At 44.9% G+C, this 15,777-nt stretch overlaps 2 protein-coding genes across 4 annotated transcripts; one reads left to right on the top strand and one right to left on the bottom strand.

The window, feature by feature from the left end:
* Positions 1-1,010: 1,010 nt before the first annotated feature.
* pfdn1 (prefoldin subunit 1) lies at positions 1,011-3,967 on the bottom strand. Of its 3 annotated transcripts, none has more exons than XM_025910794.1 (4): positions 3,899-3,967; positions 2,754-2,920; positions 2,583-2,667; positions 1,011-1,199 (listed from the first exon to the last, which is right to left on the bottom strand). In XM_025910794.1, exons 2-4 carry the CDS (start codon positions 2,894-2,896, stop codon positions 1,116-1,118), a joined length of 312 nt encoding a protein of 103 aa, XP_025766579.1. In that variant the 5' UTR covers positions 2,897-2,920; positions 3,899-3,967; the 3' UTR covers positions 1,011-1,115. The 3 variants fall into 3 exon arrangements, with proteins under 3 accessions (XP_025766579.1, XP_019219164.1, XP_003457057.1); XM_019363619.2 differs by lacking the exon at positions 3,899-3,967 and adding an exon at positions 3,306-3,619 and having other exon boundaries at positions 1,011-1,196; XM_003457009.5 differs by lacking the exon at positions 3,899-3,967 and adding an exon at positions 3,306-3,462.
* A 4,095-nt stretch (positions 3,968-8,062) lies between these two features.
* LOC100710536 (deoxycytidine kinase) lies at positions 8,063-12,687 on the top strand. Its single transcript, XM_019363603.2, has 8 exons — positions 8,063-8,308; positions 9,835-9,953; positions 10,025-10,108; positions 10,198-10,307; positions 10,385-10,532; positions 10,685-10,800; positions 10,880-10,979; positions 12,357-12,687. The coding sequence occupies exons 1-8, from the start codon at positions 8,101-8,103 to the stop codon at positions 12,381-12,383; spliced, it is 912 nt and encodes a 303-aa protein (XP_019219148.1). The 5' UTR covers positions 8,063-8,100; the 3' UTR covers positions 12,384-12,687.
* Positions 12,688-15,777: the final 3,090 nt, after the last annotated feature.

Raw genomic sequence — 15,777 nt, 5'->3', positions numbered from 1 at the left:
CTCGTCAGTCTCCTCATCAGGTACTCCTGCATCTTCCTCGTCATCGTCTTCTCCTAGACCAGGCGTTACTCCTCCTCTTCCTCCAGTCTGAACCTCCCTCTGCTTCACCTTTGTACTCCAGCAGCAGCAGCACTGAACCTGTCCTGGTGTCCCCTGCAGCTCAAATTCATAGAAAAACAGTTTCACAGGTAATAACCGTGTAATAAACACCACTACATTAGTTACTATGGTAACAATAGTAGTAGAAGGAGAGTATTTTGCTAACCTCTCCCCTTGTTGGTGTGTCAGCCGTTTTGATTGAAAGAAGAAGGTAAACTGGTCACATGACATCAGTGGAAAGCCCAGGACGTGGGCTGGGTGGGCGTCACAGTCCAAGGATACACAGGTGAAATGTACATGAACAAATCGGCCGGCTCTCAGGATGTTTCATATCGTTGGGGCTCTGATGTCACTCACCTGTCCAGGAAAATGTGCGTTTCTTTCAGCTTCATGTTACACCGGCAGCTTATCGGACCTTTGACCTCTGACGTTCAGGGTTTAGAGGATTTTTCCTATTTGGATGAATCTCTGACCAAATGAATCAGGTCACCGTTTACCTGCAGCTGTTATTTCTGCTGCTGCTCAGTTATGTGCTGATTTATCACCTCAACACTGAGGACATCGTAAAACCAGAGAAATATAGGGCCTGTTCTTAGCGCTGCATCCACTCATGGTGCAATTACACGTGCAGCTTTAAATGTCTGTAGTAAGTTATAATTGCTGGACCCTGATGCATGCTTCTTGATCAACCTCAGGGCACAGACCTCAGATCAGCTCTTTGAATCCTTCTGTTTTAAAGGATTCAAAGTGACCAATCACATTATGACCCCGCCTCCTTTGGGCAAACGTAATTCCATACAGTCACATGATCGTCTGCTGGTTTAATTCATCAGATCACACAGACTGAGAAGAGGGTCGTCATCATCAACAAATTCAAAGTAAATCTCAGACTGAAAAAAGCCACCACCAGGCAGTGTCTTCAAGCTTTTATTGTGAAAAACTCACACAGGAAACTGTGTGTGTGTGTGTGTGTGTGTATTACAGTGTAATTATAGTGTGTGTGATGATGATGATAGTCAGTGGGCTCTCCGGGACAGCAGCATCTCTCTGATGTTGTCCTCAGCTTCCTTCACGCTGCGTTCAAGGTACACCTTCCTCTGCTGGAAATCACAAACACAAACATACTGTGAGTGCTTAGCTGTGTGTGTGTGTCACACACCAACACTGTTTCAACCTCCTGAAATCAGACTGCAGGATAATTCAACCATTTTTTTGTATAAAGCACAACAATAGTTACATCAACGTGTTTCATATTTTAAAGACTCTAGCTGACACAGTCTCTATGGAGATGGGGTTTTGGGAGATAACAGGAGGAGAGAAGCTGCAGAGAGACGTGTAAGACTGCAACTCTGCTTCCTGGTCCCAACTCTGAATAGTCACATTTTGAGAGCTACTCCATCCAAAGTGGGATGGATGCCGTCTCTCCTAACAAGACCAGAGCTGTGTCCAAATTCATGGGCTGCATCCTCCTGAGGACGCATTTGTAGGCCGATTACATCACAGCGACGCGCCGAAGGCTGTCCAAATTCGTCGACTCCTCCGAATGCAGCCGACAAATGCGTCCTCCTTTTCCCCGAATTTGAAGGATGGGTCGGGTGTGTCCTTCGTGGCCCACCATATCCCAGAATTCATAGCGCGGCTCAGCCAAACTCCAGTTTCCAACAATGGCGGCCGCTACTAAGTTTTAATATTACTCTTATTAATCTTTCTGGGTCACAAAATAAACTTTTAACATATTTTCAGGCGAGAATGTAGCTGTGTAAACTTCGAATATCTGCTTGGTTTATCAAGATATCACATATTTCTAAAAGTGCGCTGACATTTTCGGAGACATCTGTTACCCACCAGCTCGATAGCTAGCCGAGAGCTCGAGGGTCACTGAAGCCGCCGAGAACGGCACAACTCCCGGCACATCATTTTCAGATCACTGCGGACTTTCGCTACTCAGGTTAAACGTAATATATAAGTCACTTAGACAACCTAAAAATGTTATTGTTTGTCATTTTTTCAGTGTTTTATTTGTTCGTGAGTAAATCGGTTTGGCTGAGATTAAAGTTATTAGATTAGATAAAATAAAACTTTATTAATCCCCCGGGTGGTTTTTACACAGCTGAATAAACGTCAAACAGAAAACTGATTAAACAGAAGTGTGAGATGGTCGAGAATTTACGCCAGCGTCCTGTTATATTTTAGATTGCAAGGAGCAGACGGCCGAGTTTATTAAACTCCACCCACACAGCGGTGACACAAATCTGAAAGCTAGACCGTCCAGTTTCACAGCTGTTTACTTCCGGCCTACCCGACCTTCTGAGGACCCGGCCCACGTAGACCACGAAGGCTGGGTCCTCAGGAGGATGCAGCCCATGAATTTGGACACAGTTCAGGTTTCCTCCAGAAGGTTTCTCTAACCCCATGCAGAACATGCCCACACGCGTGATGTCAATCAGCAGTTAGCCAATGAGAAGAGGCATGTGCGCGTGCACCTCCAGCTCTTTGATCTTCTCGTCAGCAGTCTTCTGTTTGTCTGTCAGCAGGTTGTTGATCTCCTCCTTGGACTGCAGGATGAACCTGAAACACATCATGATTGAACCGATGTGATTGGCTGACACCTGCGTGACGTTCAGGTCTGTTAAGGTTAAAAGTAGGTGACTCACATGCGTCCCACACCCTCGTAGAGCCGCGTGTTGTCGGGCAGCGTGGCTATCTCCGCGTGCGTCAGCTTGGCGTGCTTCTGAACGCGTGTCAGCTGATCTATCTGCAGATCGGCCATCTTGACTTTCTGCTGCGTGTCGATCATCTTCACCTGCAGCTCGGAGAAAGCCTGCGGAGCGCACCTGACGGTTAGTCACCATGGTAACAGAGCCTGCCCACTCTGAACTACCCGCCCCCCCCCCCGAAACCGTATCATTTTTAGCTCTACTTCATGATATCACACCTTACACCCACAACCCACTCGCAAACGATTCCGCTGCGTCACTTTGACGTTAGGGGCTCTAACTACGTCACGGTGACGACACAAGGCCTGGGCGCAGGTGTGTTAAAGTCACGAGCGTGACGGTGTCGGTGTCCCGCCGGCACAGACACAGACGGAGGTCGTGGGCAGTTTAAACCGGAGACTGTGGAAAAAACACTCGACCACGTGTGAAACAGCCGCGTTAGTCACAGGCACAAAGCACGTGCCACACACACAGGTGAGGAGCTCCTACCTTTTTCAGCTCCAGATCTACGGGCGCCGCCATCTTCTTTCTGCTCCCGACTCTGAGGACACACTGCGCACGCGCGAGAGCCGCCTTTTTCTTCTATCTTTTTATGGCGGTAGCAAACAGCGTCAGGTGCATTACCGCCACCTGCTGGACTGGAGTGTCCGCCCTGTGAACTCCATCACGTGTCCTCCTCTGTGATGTGTATTTTCCATGTTTCCCGCCTTTATTTACACTTTTCAGATGCCTCCTGCACGACATTCACACTTCCTGTCTCGTGCTTATTCGTCTGTTTGACACTGTTATTTAAACTGTGTGACCAAATCTTACTCTTCACATTACACCTTCTTCTAGACCTTCTCCCACAGTGTCCCTCTGCCCTGTGTACTATAATAAAACTACCCTCTCTGTCCCACTGTGGCTGACACCTTTACTCTATTTTATATTCATATCTACATGACTTCTTCTCGCTGCACCTTTTCCAAACTATTGTGGATTTTATTATGACATATATACTTATATACACTAGACATGTAATCATAGTTACTTTCATAAACTGTGTGTAATCATATATACTCATATATACGATGCATACTCACAATGAAGTGTTTATATAGTGGAGTCACTGTGTCAGGGCCGTGCAGAGACGTTTATAGGGGCGGGTGCTCAAAGCTAAAAAGGGGCACATTGAACCAGGCTGAATAACAACAACACACATTCATCAAGAATCTAATATGGGATCGCATCATACTATATCACTGTTGTGAGGCAAAGCAAACGTAGCCTATGTTTTACCTGATGGGTACAATGTTGCTGTTGAGGGGTTGCTGCTGCTCCTGCTGCTGATAGTGCTGGAGGGCAGGGCTGTGTTGATCTGAGACTGTAGACATTAAAAAGTCCATAGGAGAGATGGTAGCTGATTAAACAAGTGTCATGAGATAATAACAAAATGCAAAGATTGGTGACAGCGCTTGGAACCATAAGGCAACAAAAAACTGAGAAATAAACTAGACCCTGCCTGTGAATCACTCTTTGCCTCTCTCCCTCCTTCCATCCCCTCATCTCATCTATCACTCTCCATTTGCTGTCCATCTGAGAACAAGGCATAACTTGCTATTGCAATAAACTATTATTTAATTATCCACACTTAACAACTCTTACACTTAATCTATAATAAAATGATGACAGAAAAATGTTATAGAAGCAAAACATTTCAGTTGTGCTTATTATTATTTTTATACTGGGATACCTCTCCAACAACTGGTACATGTGTTAATGTTACCTGTGCTCTTTGTAATCCAGCTGCTGAGGGATCCACTGCCTTTAGTGGCCTCACACAGCTCCTACTGTTTCCTCCTCATGTCCTTACCAGCCATGTCTGGACAATGTTATATTATGAGTAATAATTCAAAAATCCATATACATAAAACACACACATGCATGCACACACAGTGACATTTTAGACCTTCTTCAGAATACTGTATATACTGTGGGCACAAGTTTCCATCATGGTGTTGATCCAGAATCCTTCCTTTATTATTTATTACTAGAGCTACAATAATAAAGCAATGAGGGAAAAAGAGTAATACATATGAAATAATGTATTTATGATGATTCAATTTGTTTCACTTTCCACTCTGTGCAGGCAGAAAGCTTATTACATTTTTAAACTGTAGAGATACAATAATTTTGCTGCTGTAAAATCAGCATTTTGTCTTATTTAAAATATAAATCTAATATAATCTGTTTCTTAATGTATGTTCTTTAAAATACAGCGTGTTTTTTAAAATATTATAATTATAATAATCCATTATTATGTGGACATGCATATTAGATCGTTTTAAGTGAAATATAATCCCTCCAGAAAGGCAGGAAAAGCCCTGTAACTTACTTTAAAACTAAATATGTTCCCTAACACGGTGACAGAGCTACAGACCCATGACAGCCTTACCCAGTGAGCCAGCAGCTATGACCAGCACTACTTGTGCAGTTAATAAAAGGACAGGTAATGTTTGTCGCGCTGTTGCACACACAGCACGCTCATTTGTTTCAGTTCGTCAGTTGTCCCAAGACAGCTTACCAACGTGTACGTAATAAGCTAACACTCCTGTGTGCTGTAGACTACAGTGTGCGCTGTTCACCTACTTACTGGTTTTGTCGCCTCAGTCTGTGTGTCTGAGGTAATTTGTGTTTCTCCTACAGCTCCGGACCGCAAAAATGCGCGTGCTCTTTATGAGCTCGTTCCAGCGCGTTCTGCCGTCAAGGGCGATCATTGGTTAATGGTGATCATGTGACTGATGCAAGCCAGATCCTTTTATTTAGCAAAACTGTGATTAATAGTTAAATATTATTGTTGAGGGGCACAGACAGGACTCTGCACGCACACACACATTTAAAAAAAAATAAATTAAAAATTAAAAAAAAAATTGCCTCAACAAAAGGGCACTTTGGGCACCCATCAGGAAAGGGGCAGGTGCTCAAGCCTCAAGAACAATCAGGTTTCGCAATAAGATTCCCCACAAATGATGTGTGCCAGTAAAAGAAAGTTTTTCCACCAAAAGACAGAGGAGAACAGCACAGGGATAAACCTGCAGACCTGACAACAGCAGGTGTATCACTCCGCTGGTTTTCTACTTAGTGACAGTGTTTACGTTGCAAATGTGCCTTTGTGACCTTCATTAGTGCCCTCACTGACACACAAAACAAAACAACGACTACACAACAGAACAACTACACAAGACAACACAACACACTAACTATACACTCCACACTAAACATCACAAATCTCCCACATCTAAAAACTCTCTCGCTCTCTCTCTCTCACTCGCTCGCTCTGTCTCGCTGCCGTTACCGTCACTCCCAAAACTCTCCCCTCTTCCTAAACAACCAAATCCCACGTGTTGACTTTTTTTAAATTGGTCGACATGGTGCATTTTTCCACCGATAGGAAAGAGGTGGCTTTCTTTCCTTTCTTTACTGTTTTCGCGCTTTCCTTAGAAAACGCTTAAAACACACACACACAAAAACGTGACGACAGTATTTAGAAAAAAGCGTGGCTTATATATATTATCATAACTCTGGATTTACTGGCCTGTAATTAAAATTTTAAAACTTTGAAGTCCGAACTTTCAATGTGGGTTGAAATAGAGACTCAGCGTGGCTGCAGCTTGTTGCTGTGTCAGCTTACATCAGTCATGTGATTTGGAGGTGCAGCGTGTCCGTGGACCACAGAGGGTTAATAACACTCACCTTCCTTCCATTTCCAGAGTGTAACATCCAACCACCTGTGTAAAATCCGAAATTCCCATGGTGTTGTTCAAAATGTGCTCTGGCACAATCATAAGCATCGCTTGCTGCTGACAACAAGAAAAACGCCGCTCCTGCTATGGGCTGAACCATTTGTTAATGGTGGAGGGGGGGGACACTATGCAGTATATTCAGTTTTAGCATTTACATTCACTGTTGACTGTAACTACGCTCAAACTGTTAATGCTATCTTATTTTAATAAACAACACTGTCATATGCAAAACTGGGGTGGCACTTGGGGTGGCAAGGGATCATTTTAGGGTGGCACTTGCCACCCCATGCCACCCTTCTAGATCCGCCCCTGCTCGTCTCACATCTTCCTCTTCAAGTACCCGCTTCCCTGTTAGAGTGAATTTCAACTTGTCCTTCCTCAGCCCTACCTTCCTACTCTTTCCAACTTTTGTCCAATATATATCCATTTTATCATCGTCTGAAATCCCTCTACTGCTACTTGACACTGAAGCCACGGAACAGGAGGTGAGAGAGGAGCCTTAAATGTAGGAGGTGTGATTTTAAAGAGAGAGAGCTGCTAATGAGGAGAAGGAGGAGGAGGTGAGAGAGCAGGAGGAAAGGAAGCGAGGCCAGGAGGACTCAAACTGGGCGTGAGACAGCATCATGAGTCAGAGTCAGACCCCCACGGGTCAAAGGTCAGAGGAGAGACAGGAACTGTGGTGTAAGCTGGATGAAGTGGGAGAGAGCGGTGTATGGAGCAGTATGGAGCAGACTTGATGAACATGGAGGTGAAGGAGCAGAGGAGGCCGCCTCGGAAGCACGGAAACTGCATTGTGGCAGAGAGGAAAGCTCTACAGAGGGTGGTGAAGGCTGCACAGAGAGTTGTCGGAGGCAGCCTCCCAACTGTCACAGACATATACACCTCCGGATGCAGGAAGAGGGCCACCTGTATCATGAAGGACCCCACTCACCCAGCATACCCACTCTTTGTCCCACGCCCCTCAGGCAGGAGGCTGAGGAGCAAAAATGCAAAACCACCAGACTGAGAAACAGCTTCATTCCAGAAGCTGTGAGACTTCTTAATGCATAATGGACAAGAACTGTTATTGTAGCACCTTAACCACTACTTAACACTTATTGACACTGTCACTTTATCAGTGCTGGTCATCATGCCCTTTGCTGCTAAAGTATTAATTTATACCCATATTTATACCCACACTCTATACCCATACTCCATACTGGTACACAGGTTGTTGCACTCTAGTTATAGTATTATTTATTGTGTTGTCTTACTACTTGTCATTTCTGTTTGTTAAAAAAACAAACAAAAAACAACAACTATTTATTTATTACTTAAAAAAAAAGAAAAAAGAAAATCTGTTTCTTCATTATTTTGTTTTCTTTTCACTCCGGGACCGTGTGTACATAATTTCGTTCCACCTCATGTTAACATGTGACGCGAATGACAAATAAAGCTCCTTGAATCCTTGAATCCTCCCCCTCTACTCATACGTGACTCCGCCCCCGGAAACGGAAGTCTGTATGCGCGCGGAGTTTAATTTGAGCAGCATCTCGCGCGCCGGTCAGTGGGTTTCCAAACAACGGCGAGCAATCATCGATAGTCAGCGATCGATCCGTGAACATGGCGACCCCCCGAAGAGGCCATGCATCCCTCCCTGCAGCCCGCCGCTGGACGGCAGCTTTTCCCGCCAAAGGAAGGAGAAGAAGATCTCCATCGAAGGAAACATAGGTGAGCTCACCGGGCGCGCGCCTCCCGGACCGGCGGGACGCTCACGGACCCCGAGTGACCCGGACCGACCGGGGGAACCCGACCCGGGGACCGACCCAGACCCCCGGTTACCGAGCTCTCAGGCCCGGGTCTATAAGTCCGTGAGTCTCCCGCCTTCACGGAGACAAGAGGCGCCAAAACCGCCCGCTTATTATCAATAATCAGCTGTTTTTGATCGATAACAGCTGTTTAGTCACAATTAGCTGTCCATAGTCAATTACCAGCTGTTTGTTGTCAATGATCTGCTGTTCATTCAATAATCAGCTGTTTGTAACGCAAATCGATTGTTTGTAGTCAATACTCAGCCCTGTGTTCAATAAGCAGCTGATTATTGAACAAACCGCTGTGTGTAGTCAATAATCAGCTGTTGATGATCGATAACAGCTGTTTATAGTCAAAATTAGCTGTCAACAGTCAGTTACCAGCTGTTTGTTGTCAGTAATCATCTGGGCGTTTTCATCATCATCAAAGTGGCTTCTTCAGTCTCTTACCTGTTTTTGATCGATAATCAATTGATAATCAGCTGTTTGAACTCAATTATAAGCTGCTTGTCGAAAATCAGCTGTTTGTGATCAATAATCAGCAGTTTTTAATGGTGCTGTGCTGCTGGGGTTATGTATACTTTATTGATCCCCGTGGGGAAATTCCTCTCTGCATTTAACCCATTCACTCAGTGGGCAGCCAGTGGGTGCCCGGGGAGCAGTGTGTAGGGATCGTACCTTGCTCAGGGGTACCTCAGGGTAGCCGTTCAGTGGATTTGAACCCCCGCCTTTCTGATCATGGGGCCACCACTCTACCTACTGAGCTATCCCTGCCTAGAAGGCGGCAGTTTAAATTTGGGTGTTAAATAGGTGGAGCTTGCTTCTTTAGGTGTTTGAAGGTGAACGCCTGGTCATGTGGAGTCTGTGGGCGGAGCTCAGGTGAGCCAGACTGATGGAGGTTTGCAAGTCGAGGTCAGAGTTTTGATCTCCAGATCAAGGACGTGACCTCATCACTGAGGTTGGGGTCAGGTGACAGCGTGAGGAGCGTGAAAAGAGACGATCAGAGGTTGAATCAGCTGCTCGTGGTTTCCATGGTTTTACCTGATCCTGCAGTCACATGACTTCCTGCAAAAGTCAGCTGTTTGGGTCCTTTTCTTAAGCCCCCCCCTCACACACAGGAAGTCCTTACTGCATCAGCATTAATGCTGATTTCCTGTATACGTGTGTGGAGCATCAGTAGCTCCATGCTGCACGCCACCTTGGGTCCAGCTGACAAAGAGGGAAAGGCGAGCTCAGGAAGAATAACAGGAAGTGGGTCATCGTTACCAGCGCTCATGTTACCACGGTAACTGACTCAGAGTTTCACTTGTCTCTCTTTGTGGAACAGTAAACCTGAGATTGTGTCATGTCAGGGTTACCTGAACAGGTGTGATTCCTCCAATCAAGCAGGACCAGAGATCTGTCACATTTCTGTTTCTCTCACCCGTGTCTCACCTGTGCCTCCAGCTGCAGGAAAGTCGACGTTTGTGCGCCTCCTTCAGGCAGCATCAGAGGACTGGGAGGTCATCCCTGAACCCATTGGCAAGTGGTGCAACGTCCAGAATGACAGCGATGACGTTTACCTGGTGAGCATGAATGCAGCACGCATTCTCTACAGTCTGTTTACCTTCTTGTTTACCTGCCTGTTTACCTGCAGGAGCTGAGCTCATCTCAAAAGAGTGGAGGAAACCTGCTGCAGATGCTGTATGATAAACCCAGCCGCTGGTCCTACACCTTCCAGGTAACACACCTGGCTCCATCCCCTAAGATAGCAGCACTGTGTGTCAGACATATGTGTACCTGTCTCAAGTGAGTCTCACCTGTGTGCAGAGCTACGCGTGTCTGAGCAGAGTTCGAGCTCAGCTTCAGCCTCCATCAATCAAACTTCAGCAGGCAGAAAACCCCGTCCAGTTCTACGAGCGCTCCGTCTACTCCGACAGGTAACTCACCTGACAGGTAACTCGCACGCATTTAATGGAGACACCGATATGTAGACATGTAACTCCTGTGTGAACAGGTACGTGTTTGCGTCCAACCTGTTTGAGAGTGGCGACCTGTCGGAGACGGAGTGGAGTGTGTATCAGGACTGGCACACCTGGTTACTGAACCAGTTTGAGTCCGACATCGCTCTCGACGCCATCATCTACCTCAGAGCCCCGCCACAGGTAAGTCCTACAGGTGACTCATACAGACAGGTAAAGATGTACAGGAGAACCTGGAGAGTCCTGCCACCTCGGGTGAAACTCATCGCTGTCTGTGATTGGCTCTCCTTCCTTCGGCTAACTTCAGGTGCCGTGTTTGTGTATGTATTTTCCAGCGCTGCATGCAGCGGCTGCTCCATCGCGGCCGGCAGGAGGAGCAGGGAATTCCTCTGGAGTACCTCGAGCAGCTGCACTTCAAACATGAGGCCTGGCTCTACGACAGGAACCTCAGGTAACTACTCCACTGAGCGTGCTCAGAGCCTCAGCGGTGCATTTAGGAGCGCCTTGTTAACCTGTGTGTTTGCGTTCAGATTGGACTTTGATTATTTGAGCGAACTTCCTGTTCTCGTCCTGGACGTCAACGACGACTTCAAGAAGGACCGCATCAAACAGGAAGCCATCATCGACAAGGTCAGTCTGAGCTTTTATTTTGAAGGTTTTTCATTCTGGTGATGGTGGTTTTGTTTGTTTTTCACAGACATCCCAAACAGCTCTGTTCCATTTCCTGGTTACAAACGACCAATGAACCGCTTCTTGTTTATATTTATGTAGAAGTTATTGACTCCTCGTCTGTATAATGAGTGACTCCGTTTGTCAGGAGTACCATCACCACGAGAGGAAAGGGGCACCGTCAAGCTGTTATTGGGGTTTTTAACAATCAGTATCTTAATTCTTAATAGAAATCTCAGTCTTTCCTAGGGCTGCACGATTTTGCATAAAATGAGAATCATGATTTTTTTGCTTAGAATTGAGATCACGATTCTCTCACGATTTTCTTTTCTAATGTAAATATTTATTGCACTTATTAACTGCACATCAACTTCGTAACAGTTGAAACTGAACATAAAAACAATAAATAAACATAAAAACAACAAATGTCTCACATTTTGTGGTTGCCGCAAAATGTTGCACTGCTTGTAATTCCGTCTCCACCATTGCTTGACACTGCGTGTATAGAGCAGGTAGTGCAACAATAGAAAAATAGTTGCGGGATGGCACTGTGTAGCGTTTGTCTAGGGTGTTGATCATTTTTCTAAATCCCTCGTTTTGCACAGTGTTGATATATCTTTGGTCAGGTGATAAGTAATAGCCTCCGTAATTTCTTTGTGCCTGCGGGAGTTCGACGTGTATAGGGAAGCGCTGTATAAGGTTCCCGTTATTGATGTTTGGGTGGTTGATCAGGACGGATTTTCTCCTGTCACTTTCTCGTCATCCCTGACGTGTTCTCTGTTGTTTTTTCCTGCCAATTTGAGCATCACACGGCACAGCTTCTGTATCACGTGGTATAAGGCTCCGCCCTTGTCATTTGTTGAGGAGGAAGAGTAAGCACTTGTTTTCATGCAGATTACGTCCCGGATCACAATGCGGTACAATCGTCGTCGTCTTTTTTTTTTTTTTTTTAAATCGTTGTCATTTGGAAATGAGATCGCACATAAGTATGAATTGAGATCGCGATTTTCTAACGATTAATCGTGCAGCCCTAGTCTTTCCTGTATTTTATAATCTGACATGTGCCTGACACATCTAACATGTGTTTAATCTGTTTTTGAACATCGTTCCTGAAATTAACTGAATAAAATTTGTAAACTCTGCGATCTGCGCAAAGGTTTTTATACTTTGAAGTAACAACTGTGACAGTAAAATATGTCAGAAACACTGCTGTTTGTTCATGCATCTGCTGCTAACATGTTTCCGTGCTTGTATTTAATTCTCATTTAACTTTCACCTGGTGGTTTTATTTTGAAAGTCTTTTGTAATCTGTTAACAGGACTTCTATTTTATCTGCAGGTCAGAGAGTTTCTCACCACACTGTGAAGCTCGTCCACCAATGAGAGCTGCTGGGAGAAGTAGTGGAGCGTCTGATTGGACGACTGATTTTTTTTTTTTTTTTAATTTTTAAACTTGTTTTTATATTTTTGTAGTTTAAGTGTGTGTGTGTGTGTGTGTGTGTGTGTGTGTGTGACCATGATATATTTACTTGCTCTAATTAGCTTCATATTTATCCGTCAATCTGGGTCATTCCCATTTGTCCTGACAGTGAGGTGTTGTTGAAGCAACCACGATGCCTTCAGGGACCGTTGGTGTTCTGGTTTCTGTGTGAATAAAGTCAAACTGAATGGGCACGCTGAGTTTTTTTTAAAAGACCAAAGTCCAACATGTCAGTGAAACAACTGTGTGTGTGTGTGTGTGTGTGTGTGTGTGTGTGTTCAGGCTCACAGCTACAGTTTAACTCTGTGAAGCTGGATTTAAGAAATAACTATAACTAGTTATTGGAGCATGTTTAGCGCAGTCTTGTGGCGGTAAAGGATGTGACAGTGAAGTCAGGTTAACAGCGGGTCTCCTGACCCAAACAGGCTCCCCTCCACACTGATTCATTCAGAAAGTGTACAGACCCGAACATCACAGCTAATGAGTGGATTCTCCTGTTTCACTGCTGCTCGCCACTGTGAGAAACTGCCGACGGTGTCAGACAGGCAGACTGTGGCAGCACAACGACAAGCCGCTACAGCTCTTGTTTACCTCCCAGTTACTGGTTCAGTCGTTGGTTAGCGCCAACCAGGTGACGTCATGTTCTGTACTGCCACAGGATGGCGCTACGCACGCTCCTTTAAATGCCGTGTCACAGTTAAACCTGTGACGGTGTCAGAGCAGGGCTCCGTGCTGGAAACAAACCTGAACACGTACAGTTAAGCCCATAATTATTCATACCCCTGCCGAATTTTGACTTAAAGTTACTTTTGTTCAACAAGTTCGTTTTTGAGCAGAAATGACACAGGTGTCTCCCCAAAGATAATAAGACGATGTACAAGAGGCATCATTGTGGAAAAAAATATTTCTCAGGTTTTATTTATATTTTAGCAAAAAGTATCATGTCCAGAATTATTCATACCCTTCTCAATAATCAATAGAAAAAAGCCTTTATTGGCTATTACAGCAATCAAACGCTTCCTATAATTGCAGACCAGCTTTTTGCATGTCTCCACAGGCATTTTTGCCCATTCATCTTTAGCAATGAGCTCCAAATCTTTCAGGTTGGAGGGTCTTTTTGCCATCACCCTGATCTTTAGCTCCCTCCACAGATTCTCAATTGGATTCAAGTCAGGACTCTGGCTAGGCCACTGCAAAACGTTAATGTTGTTGTCTGCTAACCATTTCTTCACCACGTTTGCTGTATGTTTTGGGTTATTGTCGTGCTAAAATGTCCACTGGTTCCCAAGGCCAAGTTTTTCTGCAGACTGCCTGATGTTGTTGCTGAGAATCTTCATGTATTGCTCTTTTTTCATGGTGCTGTTTACTGTGATTAGGTTCCCTGGTCCATTGGCTAAAAAACACCCCCAAAGCATTAGGTTCCCACCACCATGTTTGACAGTGGGGATGGTGTTTTTTGGGTTGAAGGCTTCTCCATTTTTATGCCAAATGAAGGCAACATCATTGTGACCAAATAATTCAATTTTTGTTTCATCTGACCATAACACTGAAGACCAGAAATCTTCTTCTTTGTCCAGATGAGCATTTGCAAAGGCCAAACGAGCTTTGGCATGCCTTAGAAGTGCCTGGAGAAGTGACGTTTTCCTTGGTCTGCATCCGTGGAACCCAACAGTGTCCGTTGGACTGTCTGCCTTGAGACATTGCCACCAGCAGAGCCCAGATTCACCAGAATGGCCTTGGTGGTGATCCTTGGATTCTTTTTCACCTCTCTCACTATTCTCCTGGCCAGCACAGGTTTCACTTTTGGCTTCCGACAACGTCCTCTGAGATTTTCCACAGTGCGGAACATCTTGTATTTTTTAATAATACTTTGCACTGTAGCCACTGGAACTTGAAAACATTTGGATATGGCCTTGTAGCCCATTCCTCACTTACGAGCAGCCACAATGCGCAGCTGCAGGTCCTCACTGAGTTCCTTTGTCTTAGCCATGACTGTCCACAGACCACCTGCAGAGAGCTGCTGTTTTTCAACTGTTGAGTTGATCAAAACAGCTATTTTCAATTAATCAGGGTAATTAGGATGCTTTAGAACAGCTTTGACTATTTGGAATGGTATGGAACTTTGGATTTTCCCAGAGACTGTGACAGTTTGTAAAGGGTATGAATAATTCTGGACATGTTACTTTTTGCTCAAATGTAAATAAAAGCTGAGAAATATTTTTTTTCCACAATGATGCGTCTTGTTTATTATCTTTTGTGAGACGCCTGTGTCATTTCCAGTCAAAAAATAACTTGCTAGTTGAATAAAAGTAACTTTAAGTCAAAATTTGCCAGGGGTATGAATAATTATGGGCTTAACTGTATGTTCACCACGCTCAGAGTTCTGGCTGCACACCTGAGCATCGGTGCTGTGATCAACTGGTTTCAGTTACCTGCGGTTTCTGTCATTGATTAGTCAGCCTTGAAAGCTCGCCAGCGGTCAGCCGGATATTTAAGTGCGATTTATTGTCAGTTGTCACAGAGACGTCACAGCTGCTCCAACTGTGAGTGAGGCGTACCTGGATGGGACACACCTGAGAGGTGTGTAGGCTACCCGTGTTCAGTCTGATACAGATGTTCAAACCGCACACGTTCACACTGAGGAGGCCCGGTCTGACCTTTCACCTCTGAGGGTTAATCAGACTGAGCGTGATGGATGATTACAGAGGTCGGTAATGTTCAACTGAGAGACGGTGAAGCGTGACGCGAACAATGGCGAGTCATCGTGAACAAGGCAGATTCACTAATGACCTGCACACAGACAGACTGGGATGTTCACTAAACATTTCTTTTGTCCCGTAGCTCACAGACTGATTTATGATTGGTTGATTTATTTGTTGATCAGTAGAAATTCTGTAGAAACAGTTTGTTTGAGACATTTTGTATTTCCAAAGAGAAACTTTGTCACAGAGAGAAACAGCCAAACAAGAACTGAACAATTCAATTTATTTTCAATTCAAAGTCTAAAATCAGACAGTTTTTAAATGGAGTCTGGTGTGGCACACTGACCGTTTAATTTTAAGGCTTTTCAAGAGTTTTTGTGTGACTGAAGAAACATCTCACGCTGTGACCTCTGACCTGTGTCAGTCTTTCTGCAGCTTCATAAACACTCTAAAGTCGCCTGCTCCTCTGTGCCCTGATTGGGTCACTGACACACATGTCACAGCGTGTTCATGAGTTGCTGCCGCCACCATTCGGAAACCTGCTGAGATGATTGTTTATAAAAACTCTGCTGGACGAA

The sequence above is a fragment of the Oreochromis niloticus genome, linkage group LG10, assembly GCF_001858045.2.
Source record: "Oreochromis niloticus isolate F11D_XX linkage group LG10, O_niloticus_UMD_NMBU, whole genome shotgun sequence".
Taxonomy (NCBI): Eukaryota; Metazoa; Chordata; class Actinopteri; order Cichliformes; family Cichlidae; genus Oreochromis; species Oreochromis niloticus.
Note: the sequence above shows the minus strand (reverse complement) of the source record. Positions and strands in the feature narration are given on the sequence as shown.

Bases quoted from the DNA above. Each gene is read 5' to 3' on its own strand.
- pfdn1 (XM_003457009.5), bottom strand. From the start codon at position 3,338: ATGGCGGCGCCCGTAGATCTGGAGCTGAAAAAG. The intron at 2,921-3,305 runs GTAGGAGCTCCT...TGCGCTCCGCAG, and splicing joins TAGATCTGGAGCTGAAAAAG to GCTTTCTCCGAGCTGCAGGT. The intron at 1,200-2,582 runs GTGCACGCGCAC...TGTGATTTCCAG, and splicing joins AGAAGATCAAAGAGCTGGAG to CAGAGGAAGGTGTACCTTGA.
- LOC100710536 (XM_019363603.2), top strand. From the start codon at position 8,101: ATGCGCGCGGAGTTTAATTTGAGCAGCATCTCGCGCGCCGGTCAGTGG. The intron at 10,109-10,197 runs GTAACACACCTG...ACCTGTGTGCAG, and splicing joins GCTGGTCCTACACCTTCCAG to AGCTACGCGTGTCTGAGCAG. The intron at 10,980-12,356 runs GTCAGTCTGAGC...TTTTATCTGCAG, and splicing joins AGGAAGCCATCATCGACAAG to GTCAGAGAGTTTCTCACCAC.